The sequence below is a fragment of the Nycticebus coucang genome, chromosome 17 (assembly GCF_027406575.1).
Source record: "Nycticebus coucang isolate mNycCou1 chromosome 17, mNycCou1.pri, whole genome shotgun sequence".
NCBI lineage: Eukaryota > Metazoa > Chordata > Mammalia > Primates > Lorisidae > Nycticebus > Nycticebus coucang.
Window position 1 is genome coordinate 12,329,501 of NC_069796.1, and position 25,498 is coordinate 12,354,998.

The following is a 25,498-nucleotide window of genomic DNA, read 5'->3' on the forward strand; positions in this document are numbered from 1 at the left end:
ACCATTTATGGCCTACTGTGAGAAGCCACACACCGTCACTTCTACCATAATCTCTTTATAAGTGAGTCACTAAATCCAGCCTAAACGAAAGAGGAATTAGCACCCATCTTTTTTTTAAAAAGTAGGGTCAAAGAATTTATGGATATAGTTTAAGATAATTACCTGGGCCAGTAAGATTTCACTGGAATTTATCCCTAGGAGAGACATCATTAGATCATAGGGCATTGTTTCCTATTGCTCTTATAACAAGTTACCATGATGTAGTGGTTTAAAACAACACAAATTTATCATCTTACTGGCCTGGAGGTTCAAGCCACAGCTCTGTGTTTCCTCTAGAGGCTCTGGGGAAAAATCTGTTTCCTTGCTTTTTTCTAGTGTTTAGAAGCCACCTGCATTCCTTGGCTCTTGGCCCCTTTCTCCATCTTCAGTGCAAGCAGCATACTAAATCTCTCACCGACTGACTGACCCTTTTGCCCCCTTATAAGAATCCTTGTGATTACATTCGGTATGTAATCACATAATCCAGGTAGATTTTCTACCTCAAGATTCTTAACCTAAATGCGTCTACAAAGTCCCTTTAGCCATGTGAGTTTACACATTCATAGATTTTGAGGGTCAGGCTGTGGACATCTTTGTGGATCCATTATTCTTTCTACTACAGACATACACTTCTTTTTTTTTTTTAAGATGAAGGGTTTTTTTTTTAAGTTTATACTTTTGTGAATGAGTGTTACTTTTTTGGTACATTCAGCTTTTCATTTATCAAATTTGTTTAAAGTATAGTATAATGTTTAATGATCACTAAGATAATAAGCAGATACTCGTTGAACATTTTTTTTTTCTTTTTCAGACAGGATCTTACTGTGTCACCCAGGCTAGAGCATAGTGATATAATCATAGCTTACTGCAGTCTTGAACTCCTGGCCTCAGGCAATCCACCGCCCCCTTAGCCTCCCAAAGTACTGGGATTGCAGGTGTGAGTCATGGCACCTGGCCCATTGAACCGTATTGAAATATATTTTTCACTAGCTATTTCTAGATTCTAGGTTTTATTTCATTTATGTCAGTGTATTTGCCTTTTTTGACATAGTCTGTACTAGAAACTGAGAAACAACAGAGCACCATGGCCTTGTTAAGTTTCCCTTTGTACCCATTAGGCTTGTTATAACTGCATTTCTGTGGGCGCTCTATTCAAACTCCAGCTTCCATACACTGAAGTCACCCAGCCACGATGTTGTTCCAGTCCATGTTATACTCTTACCTCCTTCTTTTCTCTGATTCCTCCATGTTGTATTTTGGTGAAATTGGATGGCCATCTCTTCCCCAAAAGGTACATCATTTTTCCAACTTCTGGGCTTTGATCATGCTGTATCTTCTCCTGGAATACTGTCTTTTCACAACTGTGTTTGTTGTAATCATGCCATCTCTTAAGTCCCTTCCTAAAATGGTTTTTACATTCTGAACACTTTCCTCAGTTTTCTTAGCAAGGTATGACTCTTGTAGCATTCTCTGTCAATGCTTTTGTATCCAAACTTGCCCTTAAATTCTAGGTAATTTTGGGTTCATGGTCTGGGTTCCTTGTCAATCAGAGTCCAAAGGCCAGGCCTTTTGTGAAATATTTTACTTTGGAAAATGATCCAGGGAATACATGTAGCAGTATAGCCCTGGAAAGAGTGAAACAGGGAAAGAAAGAGAGACAGCTAGTATGAGCGTTTGTTCTCAAGTTGGTCGCTGCTTTGGACAGCTGTGGTTTCGTGTGCCAAAACTTTCTGAGAAACCTATAGAATATGCCTCAGAATTGTCCACCCCAGGAAAAGAACTCGTACTCCCATTCCTCTTTGTTCAGTGATTGCCCCAACAGGCGTTCACTCTTTTATGACTCATATGAATCATACGCATGACTCGTATGACTCAACGTACGTGAGTGTTGAGAAGCCACTGTGTAGAGTTAAAGTGATGGGATACAACCGCCTGATATATTTGTATACTGATCCAATTTACCCTTTCTATTGAACTAGTCCCCTTTTTTAGATAATAAGCTACTTGAGAACAAAGAACACATCAACTAATCTTTCTCTTTTTCCTGTATTATTTTTCCAGAGCCATTATAACAAAGTGCCACAGACTGGTGGCTTAAAAGAATAGAAATTTATTCTTATAGTTCTGGAGGCTAGAAGTGTGAAATCATTGTGTTGGCAATGTCAGCTCCTTCTGATGAGGGAGAATCTATTCCAGGCCTCTTTCCTAGCTTCTCATGGTGGCCACCAGTCCTTGGCTTGCACCTGCCTCACTCCAGTCTTTGCCTCTGTTATCATGTGGCATGCTCCCTGTGTGTCTGTGTCCCTGTTTCTTCACATGGCCTTCTTATAAGGGTACCAGTCCTTGAATTTAAGTCCCATTCTAATCCAGTATGACCTCATCTTGACTTGAATATGTCTGTAAAGACCCTGTGTCCAAGTAAGTGATACTCACAGAAACCCGTGACCCAACATACTGGTATATATTTTAGAGAACATAATTCAACCCATTTAATCAAACAATTAAATGAGATACTATATACTTGTATGATATCTTGTGGATTATAAGTTCTTGAATGTTTGTTGATTTGAATTGTATAGCAATAGAAAGGAATCTGTTATCTTATTCTTTTAATGGAAATGTCAGCTTGGATAGTCTGTGAATTTTTTCATTTTTTTTTAGTTATTTTGTCCTCTGTGGCTGATTGATAATGTACTATTTCATTGTTGCATATGTTTGTTTTTTATGTGGCTGTCACTGAATAAAACATTGGAGAATTACAGACGCTAAGTATTAGATATAAATTTTGTCTTAAAGATGTTTATGCTGTAGCTGGGAAGACTGAACACCCTCAAATAAAATGGAATACTTAGAGAACAGTTAGGCTAAGTTGGAGAGTATTTACTGTTCAGTCAGCAGGAAGACTCATTGTTGGCTGAATATGTCAGGAAGGTTTTGTGTAAAGCACCAGAGCTTGGCCTTAAGGGATTAAAACAAAGCAGAGGACAAAAGTATGTGGAAGAAGCATAAGCAGAGATACAAAAGTACGAAGTAGCTTGTGCAAGTTAGTGGAACCGGAAGGGGGAGGGCTATCTTGGGACTGAAGAGAAAATAAGTTTGGGAGGTAGACTATTATCAGATATAATAGATTGTGAAAGCTAGACAGAAGTTGCATTGTCCATCTTTTAAGAGCATGAGCATTTGAAACATATATGGGTTTGAATCCTAGCTTAACATCTTGTTCTGGGAAGTTACTTGTCTTTTTTAGAGTTCCATTCTTCTTAACTCAAAAATGAGTAGTTGTAGTCCCTCTCTTATAGGCGGTTATGAGGATTAAATGAGATAATATATGGAAAGCATTTATAATACGTAGTATATTGTAAATATACAATAAATGGTAGGCTTTCTGAATTTCATTTTTCAAAAAACGCAAAATAAGGGCATATATAGAGGATTTAAATAGTGTAATTATGCTATAGTTAGCAAGCAGTTATAAAACGTATGCTATTTCTTTATTTAAAAAAATGTAGTCAGATATTTATGAAAATTAGTCATATTCTTGAATAAAGGCAAACTGTTACAAAATTCCACCTAGTAGCAATTTTATAAGCAAGTCTCCAATTAATCTAATAAGATCAGTGACAATAAAGAGATGACTTAAAAAATCTTGTATGCTTAATAGTCAAGAAGCATCTTTGAAGTATCTGCTATGTCAAAGAGGAAATCAAGATTGAAATTAAGATTTATCTAGAAATAAAGAGAACACTTAGTACTATAACCCATGGGACATGGATAAGGCTGTACCAAGAGAAAAATTGGTGCCCTTAATATTTGTATTATGAAGGAAGAAACTAATAAATGAATATGTAAGTAAAGTAAGGAAATAAATGAATTAATATTCATTTAAATAACAGTAATAAAAAAGAGCAAAATAAACCAATGGAAAATAAATAATTAGTAAAGATGAACACAGAAATGAAGAAAGTAGAAAACAAAATAATAGGATGTGTTACATCAAAAGCTGGCTTGGAAGGTAAATACCAATAAAATAGATGAAACCCTGGAAAGTTTAAAGGAACAAAAGACAAAATGAACATCAGTGAGAAAAGAGATAACCTTCAGATAAAGAATTTTTAAATGAGAAAATACGTGTAACTCTGGCAATACACTTAAAAAGCTAGAGGAAATGGATGAACTATTAATAAAATCGATACAAGAGAAGAAAACATGAAAAGACTTAAGCATAGAAGAAATTTTAAAGTATTTTTTTTTAAATTTTAGTTCTAAAAAGGCACTTTCTGATTTGCATTCTTCCTGACTTTAAAAGAATAGATACTATTCAAACTGTTGAAAACCATATAAAAAGGTGAGACACCTACCAGTTCATTTTATGAACTTAGCATAAGCTTAATTTAAAACTTTATTCTAAAAAACTATAACAGTAAAAAACTATACACTGGTTTCTCTTACTTTATTGAAAAATCAACAGACTAGCAAAATAATAAAATGTGATCAAGTGAGGTTTATTTCAGGAATGGAGAATGGGTGAACATTAGAAAATGTTATGATTGCTTCAGCTAATTAAAAGAAAAAACTATATGATTATGTCGAACACTACTATAAAGACACTCGGCAGCCACACCTAAGGGCAGCGCTCATAGCTCAGTGGGTAGGATGCTGTCCACAAACACCAAGTCTGCCAGGTTCAAACCCAGCCCTGGCCAGCTAAAGTGACAATGACAAATGCAACACAAAAACAGCTGGGCCTTGTGGGGGACACCTGTAGTCCAGCTACTTGGGAGGCTGAGGCAAGAGAATCATTTAAGCCCAAGAGTTAGAGGTTGCTTTGAGCTGTGATGCCCCGGCACTTTACCAAGGGTGACATAATGAGAGTCTGTCTCAAAAAAAAAAAAAAAAAAAAAAAAACCTTAAAAGGAAAATACTTAAACATATTTAAAAATTTACTGAAATTAAGAGTAAGAATAGTAAATGGTGAAATAATAACCATTCCTATTAAAATCAGGAATAAGGTAGTTTATTCAGCATTATTTTAAAGTTTCAAGTTCATAATAAAACAAAAGTAATAAGGTATAAAAAGATCTTTATTTACAGATATGATTGCATATCCAGAAAATAGACTATAAAAACTATCAGAATTGATAGGATAATTTGATAAGGTGACTATAGGGGAAATATTATGTACATTAAATTCAATCGATAGGCTTTCGTCTGCATTGGCCATATTTGGTGTGGAGTGGTGTATCATTCATAGCAATACAAATAGCAAAAATCATAGGGATGAGTTTGATACAAAAGGTGTGGAACTTTTTCTTTGTGGGGGAAAAACTGGAAAATTTGATTGAAGGGCCTGAGAGAAAGACTTAGGATAGAAATATAAATCTGTCTCAAATAAATGTAAATGTAATGTCATTACAGCTCTAGGAATATATGAAAATTTAGCATATGAGAGATACATTTCCAATTAATGGTAAAGAAATTGTTCATTAGTGTTGATATAGTTAGTTACTGATATGAAAAATAATAAAGTTAGACCACTACACTCATACCATATACAAAAATAAAAATGCTGTATTAATTAAAAATATGAATATAAAAATTGAATTTTCAATTTAAGATAGGAATTAATCACCCACATTTATCACCTCTTTCATTAGACCCCCATTAGAATGATAGTAAAAACATAAAGATGTGACCTCAAAATGCCATAAAGATGAAGAAATTATGGGAATTAGGGCGGCGCCTGTGGCTCAGTGAGTAGGGCGCTGGCCCCATATGCCGAGGGTGGCGGGTTCAAACCCAGCCCCGGCCAAACTGCAACAAAAAAAAAAAATTAGCCAGGCGTTGTGGCGGGCACCTGTAGTTCCAGCTACTCGGGAGGCTGAGGCAAGAGAATCGCGTAAGCCCAAGAGTTAGAGGTTGCTGTGAGCCATGTGACGCCACGGCACTCTACGGAGGGTGGTACAGGGAGACTCTGTCTCTACAAAAAAAAAAAGAAATTATGGGAATTAAGTGATTACTAACAAAAAAAAATCAAACACTTTAACACTTCCTAATTTTCTGTTCTTACCAACATAGCAGCTTACTTCTAATTTTAGTGTCAGAAATTTCTTGATAGCCTTTGAAATTATTTAGGCTATCTTAGGAGTGTTTGAAAACCAAAATTAGGAATTTATGTTCTGGTCCAGGGGTCAGCAGTCTGCCACCTGTTTCAGTAAATTAAGTTTGATTGGAACAGGCCTGTCCATTTATTTATTGTATTGTTGGGGCTGCTTTTATGCTACAGCTACAAAGTCAAGTAGTTATAACAGAAATTATGTGGCCCACAAAGCCTTGCAATATTTATTATCTGGACTTTACAGAAAATATTTGCCAACACTTCTGGTAATTGTGATGGCTATCTTGAAGCATGCCCACACTTGGTGTGGGACCCCGGTAGGGGGTCAGGTCAATGTATGTAGCCATTTACAGAAAGTAAGCAAAGGAGAGAGAGTGGGGAAAGAATATTGCAGACAGGAGACTGAATATCACCATCTGTGGGGCCTTAGTAAATAAGAGAAAGAGGAATAGAATGGAGGATAAGGACTCAAACCCATTAAAAATGACTTAAAATGGATGAGGTGAAATTCTGCTTGAAATTAAAAACTTTATTTTTATATTGATATTGTATCTTGATAAACTTTAAATTCTCATATTTCTTAAGAGTTTTCTGTTTTGGCTCAGCATCTGTTTCTGTTGTGGCTCAGTGAATAGGGCGCCGGCCACATACACTGAAGGTGGCAGGTTCAAGCCCGGCCCAGGCCTGCTGCGCAACCATGACCACTGCAAGCAAGAAATAGCCGGGCGCTGTGGCGGGATCCTGTAGTCCCAGCTACTCAGGAGGCTAAGGCAAGAGAATCACTTGAGCCCAGGAGTTGGAGGTTGCTGTGAGCTGTGACGCGACAGTACTCTACTGAGGGCAACCTGGTGAAACTCTGTCTCGGGGGATAAAAAAAAAAAAGAATTTTCTATTTGGTTTCTTTTCCAATCATCACTCTTTTTTAAAATTGTACTATGCTAAGTAGGATTTCCATCTTGTTACTGATTTTAAAGAGATTGCCTCCAACATTTCACTATAAAGAATGGTGTTCGCTGTGGGTTTTGACAACTTCCCTTCTATTTCCAGTTTATTAAGAGTTTTTTATTATGAATAGATAACTGGGGTGGCGCCTGTGGCTCAGTAGGTAATGCACTGGCTCCATATACTGAGGGTGGCAGGTTTGAACCCAGCTCCGGCCAAACTGCAACAATAACAACAAAAAGAATAGATAACTGACTTTTATGAAATGTTTATTCTTTATCTACTGAGATGATTACATGGTTTTTCTTTAATATTTTAATGTAGTGAGTGATGCATATAATAAATGATCTAATTGAATAATCCTTTATTCTTGGAATTAACTCAGCTTGGGTCTGCTGTAGTTTCTTTACGGTGTTTTATTGTATTCTGTCTTCTGATACTTTGTTTTGGATCTTTGAATCAATATTTGTGAATATTAGCTTATAATTATTCTTTTTCACACAATGTTAGCCGTCTCTGTCATGGTTATATTGGCCTTGTGGAGTGCATTGAAGAATATTTTCTGTTTTTCTATTCTTAGAAGAATTTGTATAAGATTGGAACGATTTGTTCTCTAGAAGTTTGATAGAAGGTGTCTGTAAAATCATTTATTGATGTTTTGAGAGACTGGGAGGAGAGGAAAATATGTAACTCTTGCTTTAATTCTTCAATAGGTTTAGAACTGTTAAGATTTTTGGTTTCTTCTTGAATTAGTCTCTGCTCCCTAGAATTTTGTTTTATAGGTGTGGACTTTATTTCTCTGTAATCATTTAGTTTTTTGAAATCTTTGTTTTGCTCTTCCAATTCTATAAAGGGTATATAATAAAAAGTAAAATTTGCTCACTAGATCTCAGACCTTTGTAGAGGCAATGACTATATTTTTGTATATTCTTTCAGTGATACTTCTTATCCTTTTATAATACAATCTTTTTTACAAGCAGTAGATCAGGATGGACCATATAAGACTTAGTGATTGGCACCCTCCTTTATCGTTTTTGCCCTTGCCTTTTTTAAACATTAGCCTCATCCTTCTTAATGCTGATGTAGTATTTCACTGTATGGATATATTGTATTTATTTAAAAGTAGTTGTGCTTTTTTGCCAAATAGAAACTTTCCTGTTTGTTTGAAGTGCCCAGAGAATCTGCTTTATTATACCTAGTCTAAGAAGAGACATCAGTTCAGAGAACTCTAAGCCCTCTATGTATCTTAAAGCCCTTAAAAAATTAAAATAAAAATTTATTATGCTACCATGCTACCTCCTTTGAAGAGGATACGACTGTTTTCATAATTAAAAGACAGTGAAATTTTTTTCTTTTTTTCAATGAAATGTTTTTTTTTGGTTTGGTTTTTTTTTTTCAGTTTTGGCTGGGGCTGGGCTTGAACCCACCACCTCCGGCATATGGGGCTGGCGCCCTACTCCTCTGAGCCACAGGTGCTGCCCTCTATATATTTTGTACCATATCATATTACTAAATTATCTTATAATATTTAATTGATGCTTTCTAATATTCCAAGTGTGTCTTGATAATTTTTTATCTGCCAATATTATTCCTGTCTAATTTCTCTCATTAATTTAATTGTGAAAGAGTAAAAATAGGCCTTCCCTGAGTTTAGGACTATATCCAAATATTTGCACTTCAGTATGGTGATGGCTTTGAGGTAGACATGTGATAAAGAAGTGTTCTTTTTTATTCAGTATTTTCAACAAGAATGTATATTGAATTTGTAAAATGTCTTTTCATCATTTCATTTCTGGTATGATCTTTTTTTCTATGTAGATCTGTTAATACACTGAATGATATAATCAATTTTCTGATAGCAATAACTTTTTCTTATACATTTTATAATTTTCCATCTCTTTTTAGGGTCAGTTTCAACACATTGTATTTTCTGGTAAATTATCTATCTCATTCAGGTTTTTGAATTTGTTTGCATAGAATTGAGCAAAGTAGTCTTTATGATTCTTTTGATTTCCTACTTTCCTGTTTGTATTTTTCCTCTTATTTCATTGCCATCTGAAAGTGCTCACAAAAATATTTTTGCTTTTCCACTAAAACAAAACTTTAACAGCAGCTCCACTAATTTAGAAAAGAATCCCAAACTTCTTAAATTAAAAATAATGATTCCTCCACATATAATCCTAATGGAGTATCTTCTACCTGCTTGAAATTTTTCTGCCTCCTTGTCTTAATTTCTTATGACACTTGTAAATTTGTTTGTCAGTGAACATTTGGATAAAAGTCTAGATATCAGTCCTTTTGCTTTTTTTTCCCTACACTACATTTATGGGGTGAGGTAATCTCTTTTGTAGGCAACCACTACGGAAAAACAGGTTTCCGAGGTTTTCCCTTTTCATGAAACAACGACAGCAGCAATGTGATCACACATTTCACAATTGTTTAAATGTGATAAAGTGACTTGTAGTTCAGATGTATTTGATATGAAATTCTTGTGATTGTGAAAAAGGCACTCCAGAGTACATTTATGATCTCATAAATTGTGTTGAAAATGATTTTGGGTTGGGGAGGAATGACTTTAACATCCTAAAAGGATATAAGGTAGGATATGCCTCCATGAAACGTCTATGAGTTCCTTAAAATTAAATGCTTCCTAGAGTAGAAAGGACTTTAATGATCGGGATTTTGGAGTAGGGTGGAAAAGGATGATTGATCATCTTTTTGATGGTTTAAACGTCCATTTGAAGGGTTTAAAACTTTTTGTTCCTCTAATGTAAAGAGCACTTTTTAGTAGTCACTGTTCATCTTGCCTATCTGGCTTTTTGTGATTGTGTAAGGTTATAATTTCTATGTCTCAGCATACCTAGGTGTATCTGTTTTTTTCTTTGTTATTAACTTTTCTCTTACTTCATTATTTTTTTTTTTTTTTTTTTTTTTGTAGAGACAGAGTCTCACTTTATCGCCCTCGGTAGAGTGCCGTGGCCTCACACAGCTCACAGCAACCTCCAACGCCTGGGCTTAAGCGATTCTCTTGCCTCAGCCTCCCAAGTAGCTGGGACTACAGGCGCCCGCCACAACGCCCGGCTATTTTTTGGTTGCAGTTTGGCCGGGGCCGGGTTTGAACCCGCCACCCTCGGTATATGGGGCCGGCGCCCTACCGACTGAGCCATAGGCGCCGCCCCTTACTTCATTATTTTTGTTAATGAAGCTTGTTAATTTTATCTAAAATAAAGAATTTTAAGGCTTACATTATTAGAATTCTGTCAGATCTCCATCTGTCATGGTTTTTTAATGTGCTGTATATTTCCAGATCTGCTTGTTGATGGTATGATGTAAACAGAAAAGCGATCATGCCTGTGAATTTCTCCTCCGTTTTTGAGATGTTACTTCCGTCTTTTTCAAGAAGCTGAATTTCTTCTTTACCTCATCTCTTTGTTGGAGGAGGGGGATATTTTCTGTAGATCAACATTAAAGTCTTACTAAGGAAGTTATATTACTTATAGTCCTTGTATATAGTATAAAATAAAGATAGCCATGTATGTCTCTATTTTTCATATTATGTGGCTGGATACTTTCCAGACAGCTATTGTATATATTTTCATAATATAACTTAAATTTACATAGCACTTTCAACCTTCAACTAAAGCAGCAGTTCTCAGCAACCCACAGGAACTGTATTAAAGGGCCACAGCATTAGGAAGGTTGAGATCCGCTGAACTAAAAGATTAGTCAACCTTTTTTACTAATCCTAGTACTATCCCTTTAAATTATAGTAAGGTAGTAGATGTCTGTTTGCAAAGTGAATTGAAATGAAGGAGCAGGGCGGTGCCTGTGGCTCAATGGGGTAGGGCGCCTGTCCCATATGCCAGAGGTGGTGGGTTCAAGCCCACCCTGGCCAAAAACCACAAAAAAAAAAAGATAAAATGAAGGAGCAAAAACGAAACCATGACCAGGCCTAAAATTAAGACCCAAGTCTCTAAATGCAAAGCTCATTCTTTTCAACCATAAAGACTTTTGTAGGTCAGCCTCATCCCTCCATCTGACTCTCCTTCCACCTCAGGTATCATTGTGTCAGGTTTTTAGTTGACTCTAGCCATTATAGTCTGATTCTGTGAGTCCCTTGATTTCCCTTGTTAGGTCTTTTTAATTGGTGAACTCCGTTACTGTGATTAGCAAGTATTATAACCTGTCTGCCTTATTCCATATATATTGGATTTCATATTGAAGAAGCATGTTTATGTCAACATCTTTCAGTATTAAGTACAGTAATTTTTTACTGTTAAATAATTAAGACAGGTAGGATTTTGTTTATTCCAAAATGAGATTAGCATAAACAAAAAAGAGAATGTGGGTATCCTGAATCCTGCTTGGTTAACCTTAATATAACTCCTAGCATTCTATTCTTTGTGCCAAGGACTTCTTATTACCTGTTTATCTTCTGTATCTTCCTTGTCTCCCCTTTCCTAGTCATATAATTAACTGCCTGACTCTGCTTTACTTCTGACAGTGTCTAACCTTAAGGTCATTCATTTTCTTTAAGTGTCTTTGGCTTCAGTTTGAGCATAGTGGGTCCCAAGGCTACATATGCTATAGCATGGCCTATTATATTGATGCTTTTGAATAAATGTGATAGAGTTTTATGTTAGTAATTCTTGTCATGTTCCTATCAAAAAGATTTTGTTTCCATCCAATGCTCTCCTTCATGTCCATTTTGTTAAATGACAGCCTTTTAATGAGATCTTCCTAGAAGTTCAGTACTACTTCACCATGGAGGATGTTTAAGACTAGCCTTATTATCAAAGGAAAGGTGATAAAATAGAATATGTAATCTCGTTCATTCATTCTGGCTCTTAAAATTCTATGACTGTCATACAAAAATTCTAAAATAAGATAACGTTACTAATATAGATAAATGTCTTATCAGTGATTGCATTTCCTAAGAGGATAAAATATCTTTAAAACTTTGAAAAAAATTCTTACCTGATAGAAAACACAGCCACTTGTGAAAAGGCAGGTGTATTCAAACACTGCTGCAGTTCTCTCTTCTACTGTAGTTCTATCTGTCTTTCAACTAAGACCCCAGGGTTTCATCCTCTTAGAAAGATGCCGCTACTTGAAACATATTATTTTGAGACCAAAATTAGTGTATTAACACAATTCTTCTTATTTAGTGTTTTAAGAGTTTTGTTTCCTTTATTCCTTTCTTTAAAAACAAGCAGCCACTTTATTTTTTAGTAGCGTATTTCAAAATGCTTTTTAACCTTATAGGTCCAAGGGTAGCCAAGGATGGCTGCAGCTTCATATGATCAGTTGTTAAAGCAAGTTGAGGCACTGAAGATGGAGAACTCAAATCTTCGACAAGAGCTAGAAGATAATTCCAATCATCTTACAAAACTGGAAACTGAGGCATCTAATATGAAGGTATAAAGACTGTAATGTTTGATTGTAGTTTATCCGTTTTTATTCAGTATTCCTTGTAAACTTGCTGTAAGATACTTACATACAAATATTTTTTAAGTTAAGCAATAATATGTAAACTCTTTCTTACAAAAGTTAGCATTTATATTTTTAAATGAGATATATTTAATTCATCCAGTAAATCCTATAAAGAAAATAAACGTAAAGCTCCAGTGACTAGTTAGTTCCTACTTATTTTTAATCTTAAAAATAAGAGTCAACTTTAACATCACTATACTGAAGCAAGATTTCCTGTGTAGTTCATAAAAATCAACCTCATGATTTTAGAATATATCTAGAGTACTAAATAAAGCCTTCTTCCCCAACTCTGTCCTGTCTTATCAACTACTTAAGTGTCACAGTGATAAATGATCAAGAAAGTCAGGATGCCCTATTGGAAAGAACCCTGAAGTGACAGTACCTGTTCCTATCCCTGATTTTGTTACACACTGAGGTGTGTGACCTCTGGTTATCTTTCAGGCATTGCACCAGACTAAATGATTTCCATGGCGTCTTCAAAGCTAAATAACACTGAAAAGATGTGATGACCTCCACGAAAATTGATAAAATATTCAGTCTACTGTAGGGAAAACATGTTCTAGTTTCAAAATAATCACAGTTAAAACTTTATCTGTTTTGATTCCCAGTTACTTAAGCAGACTTTCTTCTTGCTGAATTTAATAATAATAACTTCATAGAACCAGAGCTCATCAACAAAATGTTGCTTCCTTTTAAAAACATTCTTCCTGCTTTGGGTTGGTTCTGCTTCTTGGCTATTTCAACATCTGAATTCCTGACCCCGTTCTTCCTATCTACTCACTACTCTTATTCTTTACTCATTTCCTATTCTATCCTAGTTTTTTTTTCTGTGCATTTTCAAGGTCTCCCTTATTCTCCAGGCTTTTGTGTATTGCTGAAGTAACTGTTTTGCTTCTCTTTTACCCTTTATATTCAGTATAATAATGGTTCAACCTTTAATTCATGTGTACTATTCTTTCTATCTTTCTCTCAAATTACCAATTTCTGTGGTAAACCTGTCTGCCAGGATTGACAGAAGACAAGATACCTACTGTAAATCCTTTTGGAAATAAGGTGGATTGTAAAAAAGCTTTGTATTTGTTTTTTTTTTTTTTTTTTTTTTGGCTAATCTAAGGGTGGCTATAAACAAACCTTTTTTTTTTCTAGTTTATCTGTGGATGACTTTATTTTATTTTATTATTTTTTTATTAAATCATACCTGTGTACATTAATGTGATCATGGGGCACCATACCCTGTCTATGGATGACTTTAAAAACACCTGAACCAATTGCCTAATAGATTATAAAAGAGTAGTTTGGTATGTTAACACTGATCAACAGTGCATCTCAAATTGTTATACATGGCATGTGTTTTTTAAAGTGTAAAGGTACAGAATTCAAATAGTCTTTCATTTGTTTTGGATGTGGTATATTTTGCAGAGAACTCTTGGCAAGTCTAACTGGATAGTAAATGCCCCATTTGTAATGAAGTACAGAACTCTGAGATGTCTTTTTTTAAGTATGTTTTTTTTTTAATTTGAGCAAATTTAAAATTTATTGTTGGGAGACATTTTAACATACTCTTAGATCCTTCTCCATGTTGAAGTGGAATGTCTCTCTAGAGCAGCAGTTCTCAACCTGTAGGTTTTGCAACCCCTTTGGGGTCAAATGACCCTTTCACAGGGTCTAAGACCATCCTGCATATCATATATTTACATTATGATTCATAACAGTAGCAAAATTACAGTTATGAAGTAGCAACGAAAATAATTTTATGGTTGGGGGTCACCACAACATGAGGAACTGTATTAAAGGGTCGCAGCATTCGGAAGGTTGAGAACCACTGCTCTAGAGTGACAATACAGGTCACACCCTTAAATTTTACAGTATAATATCATTATAATATTATCCAGTGGCATAATACAGATTGAGTATACCATATTCAAAATGCTTGAGACCAAAAGGGTTTCAAATTTTGGATTTTTTCGGATTTTGGAATATTTGCATTATACTTACTGGTTGAGCATCCCTAATCTAGAACTGAAATGCTTCAGTGAACATTTCCTGCAAGTGTCATCTTGGTGCTCAAAACGTTTGGGATGTAGAGTATTTCAGATTTCTGGATTTAAGATGCCCAACCCGTATACATCATGAATAGTGGCACCTCATATACCACAAATATCAGAATGCAGCCATGAATCAATTAGTCAACACCTGCTTCTGCAGAAATCTTACTAATCCATCCATGTTATTCTTTAGGATGGGACACATGGCATCATAACAATTACAGCCTTATAGTGAAATTACTTATGTGTCTGTTCCTTAAGAGGTATTATGCTGTTAAAGAGCAGAAACCATGACCCGTTTATTTTATCTTAAAATGTTGTTTGTGTAGGCTTGGTGCCCGTAGCACAGTGGTTACGGCTCCAACCACATACACCGAGGCTGGCGGGTTCAAACCCAGCCTGGGTCAGCTAAACAACAATAACAACCTCAACAGAAAAATAGCTGGGCATTGTGGGGAGTGCCTGTGGTCCCATCTACTTAGGAGGCTGAGGCGAGAGAATCACTTAAACCCAAGAGTTGGAGGTTGCTGTGAGCTGTGACGCCATGACACTCTACCCAGGGCGACATAGGGAGACTCTTGTCTCAAAAAAAAAGAAAAAATGTTGTGTAAAGGTACTTTCGGAACCATTGTCACTAATGACATTGGATTAAAGTTAATCCAATACAATGGTAATTTCCCCCCAGTTCATGTTAGTAGCCTTTGTAATATATTATACAGTCATGTTTCCTGATCATTACTATATACCCCAAAGGAAGCAAGGCATATCTCCTCTAGCCAGATTATTTAAACTAAGGAAGTCTGAAATATATACAGTAGTACCATCTAGTGGCAAAAGAGGATACTGCTTTGCTATTGATTCCATGGCATTAATACAAACTGTAAAAATATTTCCTATATGTGTATGGCAGCCAGAGAAGTATGTGTATAAGAGTCAGAGCAACGAGAACACTTTGTTTGAGGATATTAAGGAAAAGTTTATTTTTTATGTATAATGACGGTGTTATTGTCGTATTTAAACATACATACTGAAATATTTACTGAAGAAATTATATGATGTGTGAGACTTGTCTTCAAAATAAATTGAGGTGGAGGGATGGAAATAGAAGAAGTGGCTACGTACATGGATGAAGCAAGATTGACCACGAGTCAGTAATTATTAAAGTGGGGTGCAGTGATACATGGGGGTTTGTTATAACATTTTCTATACTTGTATTTGAAAATTTTTATAATAAAAATAAAATATAGATTGAATGGGCTTTAGATGATCTGGAATCAGATAAATGCAAAATTCTAGCTAAACTTATTTTTTAAATTGTATACTGGCGGCGCCTGTAGCTAAGTTGGCAAGGGTGCCGGCCACATACACCTAGGGTGGCAGGTTCAAACCCAGCCCATGTCTGCCAAGCAACAATGACAACTGCAACCAAAAAATAGCCAGGTGTTGTGGCGGGCACCTGTAGTCCCAGCTACTTGGGAAGCTGAGGAAAGAGAATCACATAAGCCCAAGAGTTTGAGGTTGCTGTGAGCTGTGATGCCACGGCACTCTACCCAGGGCGACAGTTTGAGACTCTGTCTCAAAATAAATAAAATAAAATAAATTGTGTGCTATATTTTTTTACTCTAGGGCTAGAATTCTTTAAATTGACTCTAAAATGCTGAGTGTAGCAACAAGGTAAATGGTCATACAGAAATGTGAAGCATTTAAACTGAAAAATTACATGGTATAGGAAGAATTATCTGTAGGCACATCATTAATGAAGCATTTATATATCTGTTGTATTTTGACAAAATTAAATGCTTATAAGTTGATCCATAAACTGTAAAATCATATACATGTAAGGTATGTGTCTTTTCTTTTCAGAATGTAAGAAAAATAGAAATAAAAATGAGGTCAGCACTGTGGTGCATGCCTGTAATCCTAGCACTTTGGAAGGCCAGGGCAGGAGGGTTGCTTGAGGCTAGGAGTTGGAAGCCAGCCTAGACAACATAGCTAGACCCTATCTCTATAAAAATTTTTAAAAATTAGCATGGTGGTATTTGCCTATTGTCTGAGCTATTTGGGAGACTGAGACAGGAGGGTCACTTGAACCCTGGAGTTTGAGGTCGTAGTGAGCTATAATGATGCCATTGCACTGTAGCCTGGACAACAGTGCAAGACCCTGTCTCAAAAAATTCAGATTGATACATTTTATATATGTGGGCCAAGCAGTAACCTTCTGAAATGACATAATTGCTCATAGGTGAATATAACCGATATGACCACACATATTTCAGCTTTAATGAATAATTCTCTTGTTCCTAAAGTCTTCAAATATTTTTTAAAATATGTGATTATATAATGTAATTAACTAATTTTTCAAACCAAGCTTCCCAAATTTACAAATTTAGATGAACATTCTCTCCTTCAAAATTACATATGTATTTTAAAAACTGTAATTTCTCAAAGTAATTTTTGAAACATTTGATCTGGAATTGCTTTGCAATTGCATTGCATTTCCTTTGAAAAAGTCTTTGAAAATTAAAAACTTTTCTAGATTATGTGGGGTGTGCAGTCCTAGACCACCAGTCCTCCTCAGCAACTAGAAAACACTGGATAAAATACAAACATCATACTTTAAAATAGAGAACTGTGGAAGCATCAAGGACTCTATTATAATTCCAAAAGGGAAAGAGATTACTGGTTATTTTCTTCCATGGAGATACTGATTCTGAGTACAGACTGAGAGTCATCATTAGTACAGGCAGAAGGATTCCGTTGGGGGAAAGAAAACATGGTTTTCTATAAACATGGTTCGGCGCTGACCACATACACCGAGGCTGGTGGGTTCGAACCTGGCCTGGGCCAGCTAAACAACGACAACTGCAACAAAAAATAGCCGGGCGTTGTGGCAGGCACCTGTAGTCCCAGCTACTTGGGAGGCTGAGGCAAGAGAATCGCTTGAGCCCAAGAGTGTGAGGTTGCTGTGAGCTTTGATGCTATGGTACGCTACTGAGGGTAACATAGTCAGACTCTGTCGCAAAAAAAAGAAAGAAAAGCGAAACTACAAACGTGAGGGCAGATATGACATATTAGCAGTTAGAGGAGCTCCAAATGCATAGCTAAATTATACATGGGACGCTGGCTGAACCTTGTTGCAGTAAAAGAGGCTGGAGACCCTACTATCACACCATAGTTCTCCTAAATACATTTGCCAGATTTTGAACTTTGTGGAGCAGGAGATTAAAAATCTAAGGTCACAACCTCCAAGAGCCAGAATTCTTTAGTTTACAGAGGAAAGCGCCATCTAAGAATAAGGCTGAGCTAGAAAAGCAAAGTGAAATGCCCTATGTTCCTGCAATGCTTATGAGACCTACTAAAGGGAAACGTGCCTACTGTATCAGGTACAACTGGCTTTTCATTCAAGACATGTCAGATTTTGAAGCTGTTTAGGGGAAGAAGGCATTAAGTCAAAGGTTGTAAGAAATGCAAAGAAACAAGAACATTTTATCAAATAGATAATAGAACAGATAGATAACAGAAGCAAACTTGAGAAGTGATCCAGGTGTCAGAGTCTGTAGTCAAAGATTTTAACTTAAATATTATAAATGTCTTTTACAAATGGATGAAAAGATAGAAAATTTTTACAGATAATTGGAATCTATAAAAAGTCAATTCCAATTACTAGAAGACAGAATTATTGAACTTGAAAAAGGCCAGTAGAATGTATTCAAAGTAAAACAGAGAAGAAATAAAAACAGTACCTGAGAGTTAATGAGGAACACAGACAAGTGTAATTGGGAGCAAAGTAGTATTTGCTGCTGAGGATGTGGCTGAGAATTAATGTAAGTTGGTATAAAGTTATTAAGACAATGTGGATACTTCAGTTCCTTTCCTTCATTTCCTTCCTTTTTGGGAGGAAGTATGGAGAAACCTCAGAGAACTCAAGCTAGACCTCCCGTTTAATCCTGTAATCCCATTACTGCGTATCTATCCAGAAGGGGGGAAAAACCTTCTATCATAAGGATACCTGCACTAGACTGTTTATCACAGCTCAATTTACAATCGCCAAAATGTGGAAATGGCCTAACTGTCCACCAACCCAGGAATGGATTAACAAGGTATGGTATATGTACACCACGGAATACTATTCGGCCATTAAAAATATGGAGACTTTACAGCATTTGCATTAACCTGGATGGAAGTAGAACACATTATTCTTAGTAAAGCATCACAAGAATGGAGAAGCATGAAATCTCATGTATTCAATTTTAATATGAGGACAATTACATGGTAGGAGTAGGGAAAGGGGAGAGCAGAGAGAAAGGAGTGACGGGTGGAGGAAAGGAAGAGCAGAGAGAGGGAAGGAGGGAGGGAGGTCAGGTCTCAGTATGTGACACATCTTTTACCCTCATTGAGTCCACAACAATAAAAAAAAAAAAAAGACAGTTGCAATTAGACTAGATTAATAGACTAACAGAAATAAAGTTCAGAAGAATGGCCACACATAGATGGTCACTTGATTTATGGCCAAAGCATCCCTGCAAATCAGGGGGAAAGGAGATCTTGTCAAAGAATAGTGCAGAGGCAATTGGCTACCTATGAAAAAAAGAAACTAGAGCCCTATCTCATATCATATTGAAAGCTCAATTCAGGATGATTGTCATGATTAGTAAATGGTAATTATAAGATGGATTATAGACCTAAATGTAAAAGAAATGTAATAAAGCACTAGCCATAAAAGAGAAAAAAATTGATAAATGAGACTTCATTAAAACTAAGAACTTCTGTTCATTAAAAGTCTCCCAGTATGCTTCTAGAAGAAAACAGAGGTAATTATCTTTGTGACCTTGGAATAGGCACAATTTCCTGACACTCTAAGGACTAAACATAAGAGAAAAAAAATTATAAAATAGACTCCATCAAAATTTAAAACCTATGGTTTTCTAAAGACTTTGTTTAGAAAATGTGAGCCATAGAGGAGAAAATATTTGTAACACATATATCTGGCAAAAGACTCAGTTCAGAATATTGTACAGAATTCCTACAAACCAGTACAAGAAGACAATTCAGTTTTTAAGATACAGCCCAAAGACTTAGAAAGATAATTCAGAGAAGAAGATAAATGGCCAATAAGCATGGGAAAAGGGATTCAACATTGTCATCAGGGAAAGGAAAGACTACTTGACTTCTGTTCAAATGACTAAAATTGAAAAGACTGATTACACCAAATGTGGAGCATTGGAATGCTCAGATGTTGCTGGTGGGAGTGCTAAAGAAACACATTGGCAACTTCTTTTAAAGTTCAATCCCGCGACTCAGCATTTGAACTGTCAGAACCATACTAAAGTGTCTACTAAAGACAAGTGCAAGATTATTCATAGTGATATCTACACATGGTTTCCAAACTGGTAACAAGGCAAATGCCCACCTTTAAGAGGAGAAAGGATAAATAAATTGAGGTATATTAATATAGTAGACTACTACATACTATATAATATTAAAACATAATTGAAATATACAACAGCATGGATAAATTTAACAGATAATATGTTGATCGAAAAATGTGAGATACAAGAGACGATATACTCTCTGGCTCCATTCATATAAATTTCTGATGAAGAAATCAGAATAGTGGTTACTTCTGGGGAGTGAAAACTGGTGCAGGGGTTCTCTCTCTTAGGTGCAGAATGTTCTGTACCTCCATTTGAGTGGTGATTACATCAGATACTTAGGATTAGTATACATTAGGGTATGTATGTTGTATTCAATAGAATGGGGACAAAAATTACTGGTGATTAATTTTTATTGTGGAATAGCCATAAACCACAACAAACTAGTGGGTGATGTAGGTCATCTTAAAGCAAAGTATTATGTTGAGTATAACTTGTATGAATCAGTGTGTACAGTTTTTGTTGGTCAGGTTCATAACTCAAAGCACTTACAAAAATAATTCAAGGGACACATCATTGGTAGAAGTTAGTGGCCTTCTAAGGCGGCTGCTTTGAGAAACTTAAAAAAAATTATCCTTAAATTTCAATAATTTTATTTGCTTTTATGCTTATAGCTTGTATTAATTAATTTCTAGTAATATGTACAGAAACCTTAAGATACAATTTTAATACAGCCTCTTTGGAAAGAAGTATGGAGAATCCTCTACTCAAATTAGATCTCCCATTTGATCCCACAATCCCACTTCTAGGCATCTACCCAGAAGAAAAAAAATCATTTTGTTGGAAGGACATACACACTAGATTGTTTATTGCTGCTCAATTGACAATCGCCAGATGTGGAAACAACCTAAATGCCCATCAACTCAGGAATGGATTAAGAAACTGGTATATGCACACCATGGAATACTATTCAGCCATAAAAAAATGGTGACTTCACAAATTTTTGTATTAACCTGAATGGAGTTGAAACACATTCTTCTTAGTAAAGCATCACAAGAGTAGAAAAGCAAATATGCAGTGTACTCAATACTAATATGAAGCCAGTAGATGATCTAATTCACATCCATATAAGAGAAAGCGTTTATTAGTTTCCCACAATAGATACAATATCTAATTAATTTTTTTTTTTTTTTTGAGACAGAGTCTCACTATGTTGCCCTGGCTAGAGTGTGGTGGCATCACAGCTCACAGCAACCTCAAACTCTTGGGCTTAAGCGATTCTCTTGTCACAGCCTCCCAAGTAGCTGGGACTACAGGCATCCACCACAACACCCAGCTATTTTTTGTTGTTGTTGCAGTTGTCATTGTTGTTTAGCTGGCCTTGGCCGGGTTTGAACCCGCCAGCCTTGGTGTATGTGGCTGGCGCCGTAACCACTGCGCTACGAGCGCCAAACCTAATTAATTTGTATTAATTAATTTCATTTAAATTCAAGTTGGGGGGGGGTGTTTTATTTCAGTTCGAGTTTAGTGTGCTCCCACTGAATGGATACAATGGAGGAGTGTATGGCATACATTTTGGGTACAGGACATAGCTATAAGAGGGACTCCACCTAACAAATTCAAATTTTGTGATTTGGTTGGTTGTACCTCACATTAACCTGCAATAAAAAAAAAAACTATTATAAATTATTTGTATTGACTATTTTTTAAATTAGGAAAGAAGGATAAAAAGAAATACTGAATCACCCACTTTTGAAAAAAATTCATAACCCATCACAGAGGTAGAAGTGGCCTTTGATAATATGTATATTTTTTTCTCTGTGTGTACATTCTATGCAAACATGCATTTGATCAGATCATATTTTGTAGCATACCTTTTCTACATAATATATTTTTTATATTCAGATTTTGTATTTTTTAAAGATTCCTGGTATTTTATTTATGGCTAATGCCATGGTTTATTCATTTATTTATTTATTTTTGGGAGACAGAGCCTCAAGCTACCCACCCTGGGTAGAGTGCTGAGGCATCACAGCTCACAGCAACCTCCAACTCCTGGGCTTAAGCGATTCTCTTGCCTCAGCCTCCCAAATAGCTGGGATTACAGGCACCCGCCACAACGCCTGGCTATTTTTTGGTTGTAGTTATCGTTGTTTGGCAAGCCCTGCCAGCTCTGGTGTATGTGGCTGGCGCCTTAGCCACTTGAGCTACAGGTGCCAAGCGTGCTGTGGTTTATTTAATCCTTATTCAATATGCAAGCTTATTTTACCTTTTAATTTCTTTTTGTAATGTTATTTTAATTTTTTCTTTGTTACTCTTTTTTAAACACATTTTCAAAGACCATTAATATGCATTAGTTTTGAAAAATTAAATATACATATATGCTGTGACATGCCAAGGATTTTTTTTATTGTGCTTTTTAAATTTTCAAGTCTTTGTACATTTTCTAAGAACAACTAATATTTTTATAGTATTATTTAAAAATTAGGCAAAAAGAAGCAAAAAAAAAAAAATGAAAGAAACTGCTTGTTATCTCAACCTCCATAGCATAATGCTGTTAAACATCTGGATGGTTCTGTTTTCATCATCATCTGAGAACTTCTTCACAATGCAGATGGATAGCCTCCACTCCAAAATTACTGAGTCAACAATCTGTGTTTTACAGAGTTCTTCAGGTATTCTGATCCATGCTGAAGCTTGAGAACCATTCTTGCAGGCTTTAGAGAAGAATCTTGTAGAGGGAGACCTGATCAAAGCTGTGTTCTGCCGCCTCTGTGCAAGATTTGACTATTTACGAGATTATTTTAATAGGTTAGGCAGAGTTAACAATGATAGTAAGAATATAAAAGAGAAAGCTGTAAGAGAGATAATAGAGCCATACTAAGTAGAATTTGATAACTGCTTGGCAATGTGAAGGAGGGGGGCTGCTAAGGATTTGCCCAGTAGGACAAAGAGAAGGTAAATGCCATTTAACGGAGAGTACAAGGCAAAGAACAGGTTGTAGTGGCCCTAAATGACAGTTCAGTTCCGGACAATTAGATGTGAGGTACACATCATCTAGGTGCAAATCATCTATCAGTCAGTTGGGAAAGTTAGTCTGAAGTTTGCAAATGAGGTTAGGACTGGAAACATGTAATTGGAAGTTACCTACCAAGGGTAGTTGTTAAATTCTTCCTTCAGGAGGAAGAAGAATGAGGGATCAGAGAGTGCTCCTGAAGGCCAGGCCCAACAACGCCAGCCCTACCACAGGCACAGGTTCCCACCTTACTATGTGCGGAGACCCTATGGGCGTCGACCACAGTGTTCCAACCCTCCTATGCAGGGAGAAGTGAGAGAGGGTACTGACAAGCAGAGTGCAGGAGAACAAGGTAGACCAGTAATGTATCGGGGCTATAGACCACGATTCGCAGGGGCCCTCCTTGCCAAAGACAGCCCAGAGAAGATGGCAATGAAGAGGATAAAGAGAATCAAGGAGATGAGAGCCAAGGTCAGCAGACACCCGTAAAATCACAACCCACAAGATGTCAGAGACAAAAGCAGCTGATCCACCAGCTGAGAATTTGTCTGCTCCCGAGGCTGAGTACGTGCCGGCTTACCATCTCCCCCATCATCCAGTTGAGTCATCCAACAAGAAGAAATGAATATGAAATTCTAGCAATAAAAAATGAACAGAAGATTGGAGCTGAAGACCTTAAGTGCTTGCTTTTTGCCCTTTGATGAGATAACTAGAACTATCTGCATTATCTATGCAGCATGGGATTTTTATTGGCATCTTTTTTCGTAATAAACATGATTTTTTTTACAAGCCTGGGCTTTCTTAATATGCCTTTAAAGGTTTTTAAATTGTTTCATATCTGGTTAAGTTGAGATTTTTTTTTTTTTTTTTGTAGAGACAGAGTTTCACTTTATTGCCCTCAGTAAAGAGCCGTGGCGTCACACAGGCAACAGCAACCTCCAACTCCTGGGCTTAGGCGATTCTCCTGCCTCAGCCTCCCAAGTAGCTGGGACTACAGGCGCCCGCCACAACGCCCGGCTATTTTTTTGTTGCAGTTTGGCAAGGGCTGGGTTTGAACCTGCCACCCTCGGTATATGGGGCCAGCGCCCTGCTCACTGAGCCACAGGCGCCGCCCCCAAGTTGAGATTTTTAAGAACTTAATTTTTAATTTGTAATAAAAGTTTACAACTTGATTTTTTCAAAAAAGTCAACAAACTGCAAGCACCTATTAATAAAGTTCTCTAATAATAATTAAAAAAAACTACAGGTAACCTGCAGTAATATTAATAGTTCTCAAATTTTCTGAAAGAGATGGTGCCCTGAAGTTTATAGTAGACATTTTAGAGGTATTCTGCATACGTTGTAGTATCCCTGTGCAAATTTGTTTTCTGTCCCACAGATATCACACACTCTGGATGTAATATTTTGAATGTGAATACCAGTCACCTTCTGTTCCCACATCTACTTAACTAATAAGCCTTCAAACTCCAGCATGGTCTTTTTTTTTTTTTTAAAGACAGATTCTCACTCTGTCACCTGGGCTACAGTGGCATCGTAACAGCTCACTGAGACCTCAAACTCCTGGGTTCAAGCTATTCTCCTGCCTCAGCCTCTGGAGTACCTGAGACTACTGGCAGATGCCTAATTTTTTCTGGTTTTTGTGGGGGTTTTTTGAGTCCCACTCTGTCACCCTGGGTAGAGTGCTGTGGTATCACAGCTCACAGCAACCTCAAACTCCTGGGCTTAAGTGATTCTCTTGCCTCAGCCTCCCAAGTAGCTGGACTACAGGCGCCCGCCACAATGCCCAGCCATTTTTTTGTTGTAGTTGTCATTGTTGTTTAGCAGGCTGGGGTCTTGTTCAAACCCACCAGCTCTGGTGTATGTGGCCAGCACCCTAACTGCTAAACTATGGGTGCCAAGCCAAATTTTCTGGGTTTTTTTTTTTTTTTTTTTTTTTTGTAGCTCTAGCTCAAGCTTTTCTGGAACCCCTCATCTCAAGCAGTCCTCTTGCCTTGGGCTCCCAGAGTACTACGATTATAGGTGTGAGCTACTATGCCTGGCCATGGTCTGTTATTTAAAGGTTAGATTCTAAGGTCACAGGCTATTTATTGTTTTTAACTTAGGGACTCTGTTTTTAATTCTTGCAGTATCACTGTCAAGGTAAACCAGTGACACTATTTTTGTTGTATTCACTCAACTTTTTGACAGATTTCCCTTTCAGTGTATTTATGGATTTCATATTAGGGGAACACGACCCTTAGTTGCAAGGTCTTCTTTCATTTGGAAAATGTAATTGGTTAAACATGGGACTGTCGGGGGAGCTAGAATGGAATGCCTCAGTATATGGAAAACAATATAAATTATTAAAGAACATGGATTAAAAGCCAAAGTTCACAAATACAAGAACAGAAAAGTTGGTAGAAAATGAGTTTCCAACATTCTTTGAGAAAAATGTATCAAGGAAAAATTTACATTGGAAAGAAAAGAATGGTGTCAA

The 25,498-nt window shown here is 36.5% G+C and overlaps 1 protein-coding gene across 9 annotated transcripts in view; it reads left to right on the forward strand.

The window, feature by feature from the left end:
- The window catches only part of APC (APC regulator of WNT signaling pathway), a 120,091-nt gene that overhangs the window by 26,697 nt on the left and 67,896 nt on the right, over positions 1-25,498 (forward strand). For 8 of the 9 annotated variants that reach the window (XM_053567027.1, XM_053567029.1, XM_053567032.1 and 5 more), the window contains exon 2: positions 12,362-12,514. The exons of the other annotated variant lie outside the window; for it this stretch is intronic. In XM_053567027.1, the coding sequence (XP_053423002.1) occupies positions 12,380-12,514 (135 nt within the window). In that variant the 5' untranslated portion in view covers positions 12,362-12,379. The remainder of the gene's footprint in view (positions 1-12,361; positions 12,515-25,498) is intronic. 9 annotated transcript variants of the gene reach the window in all.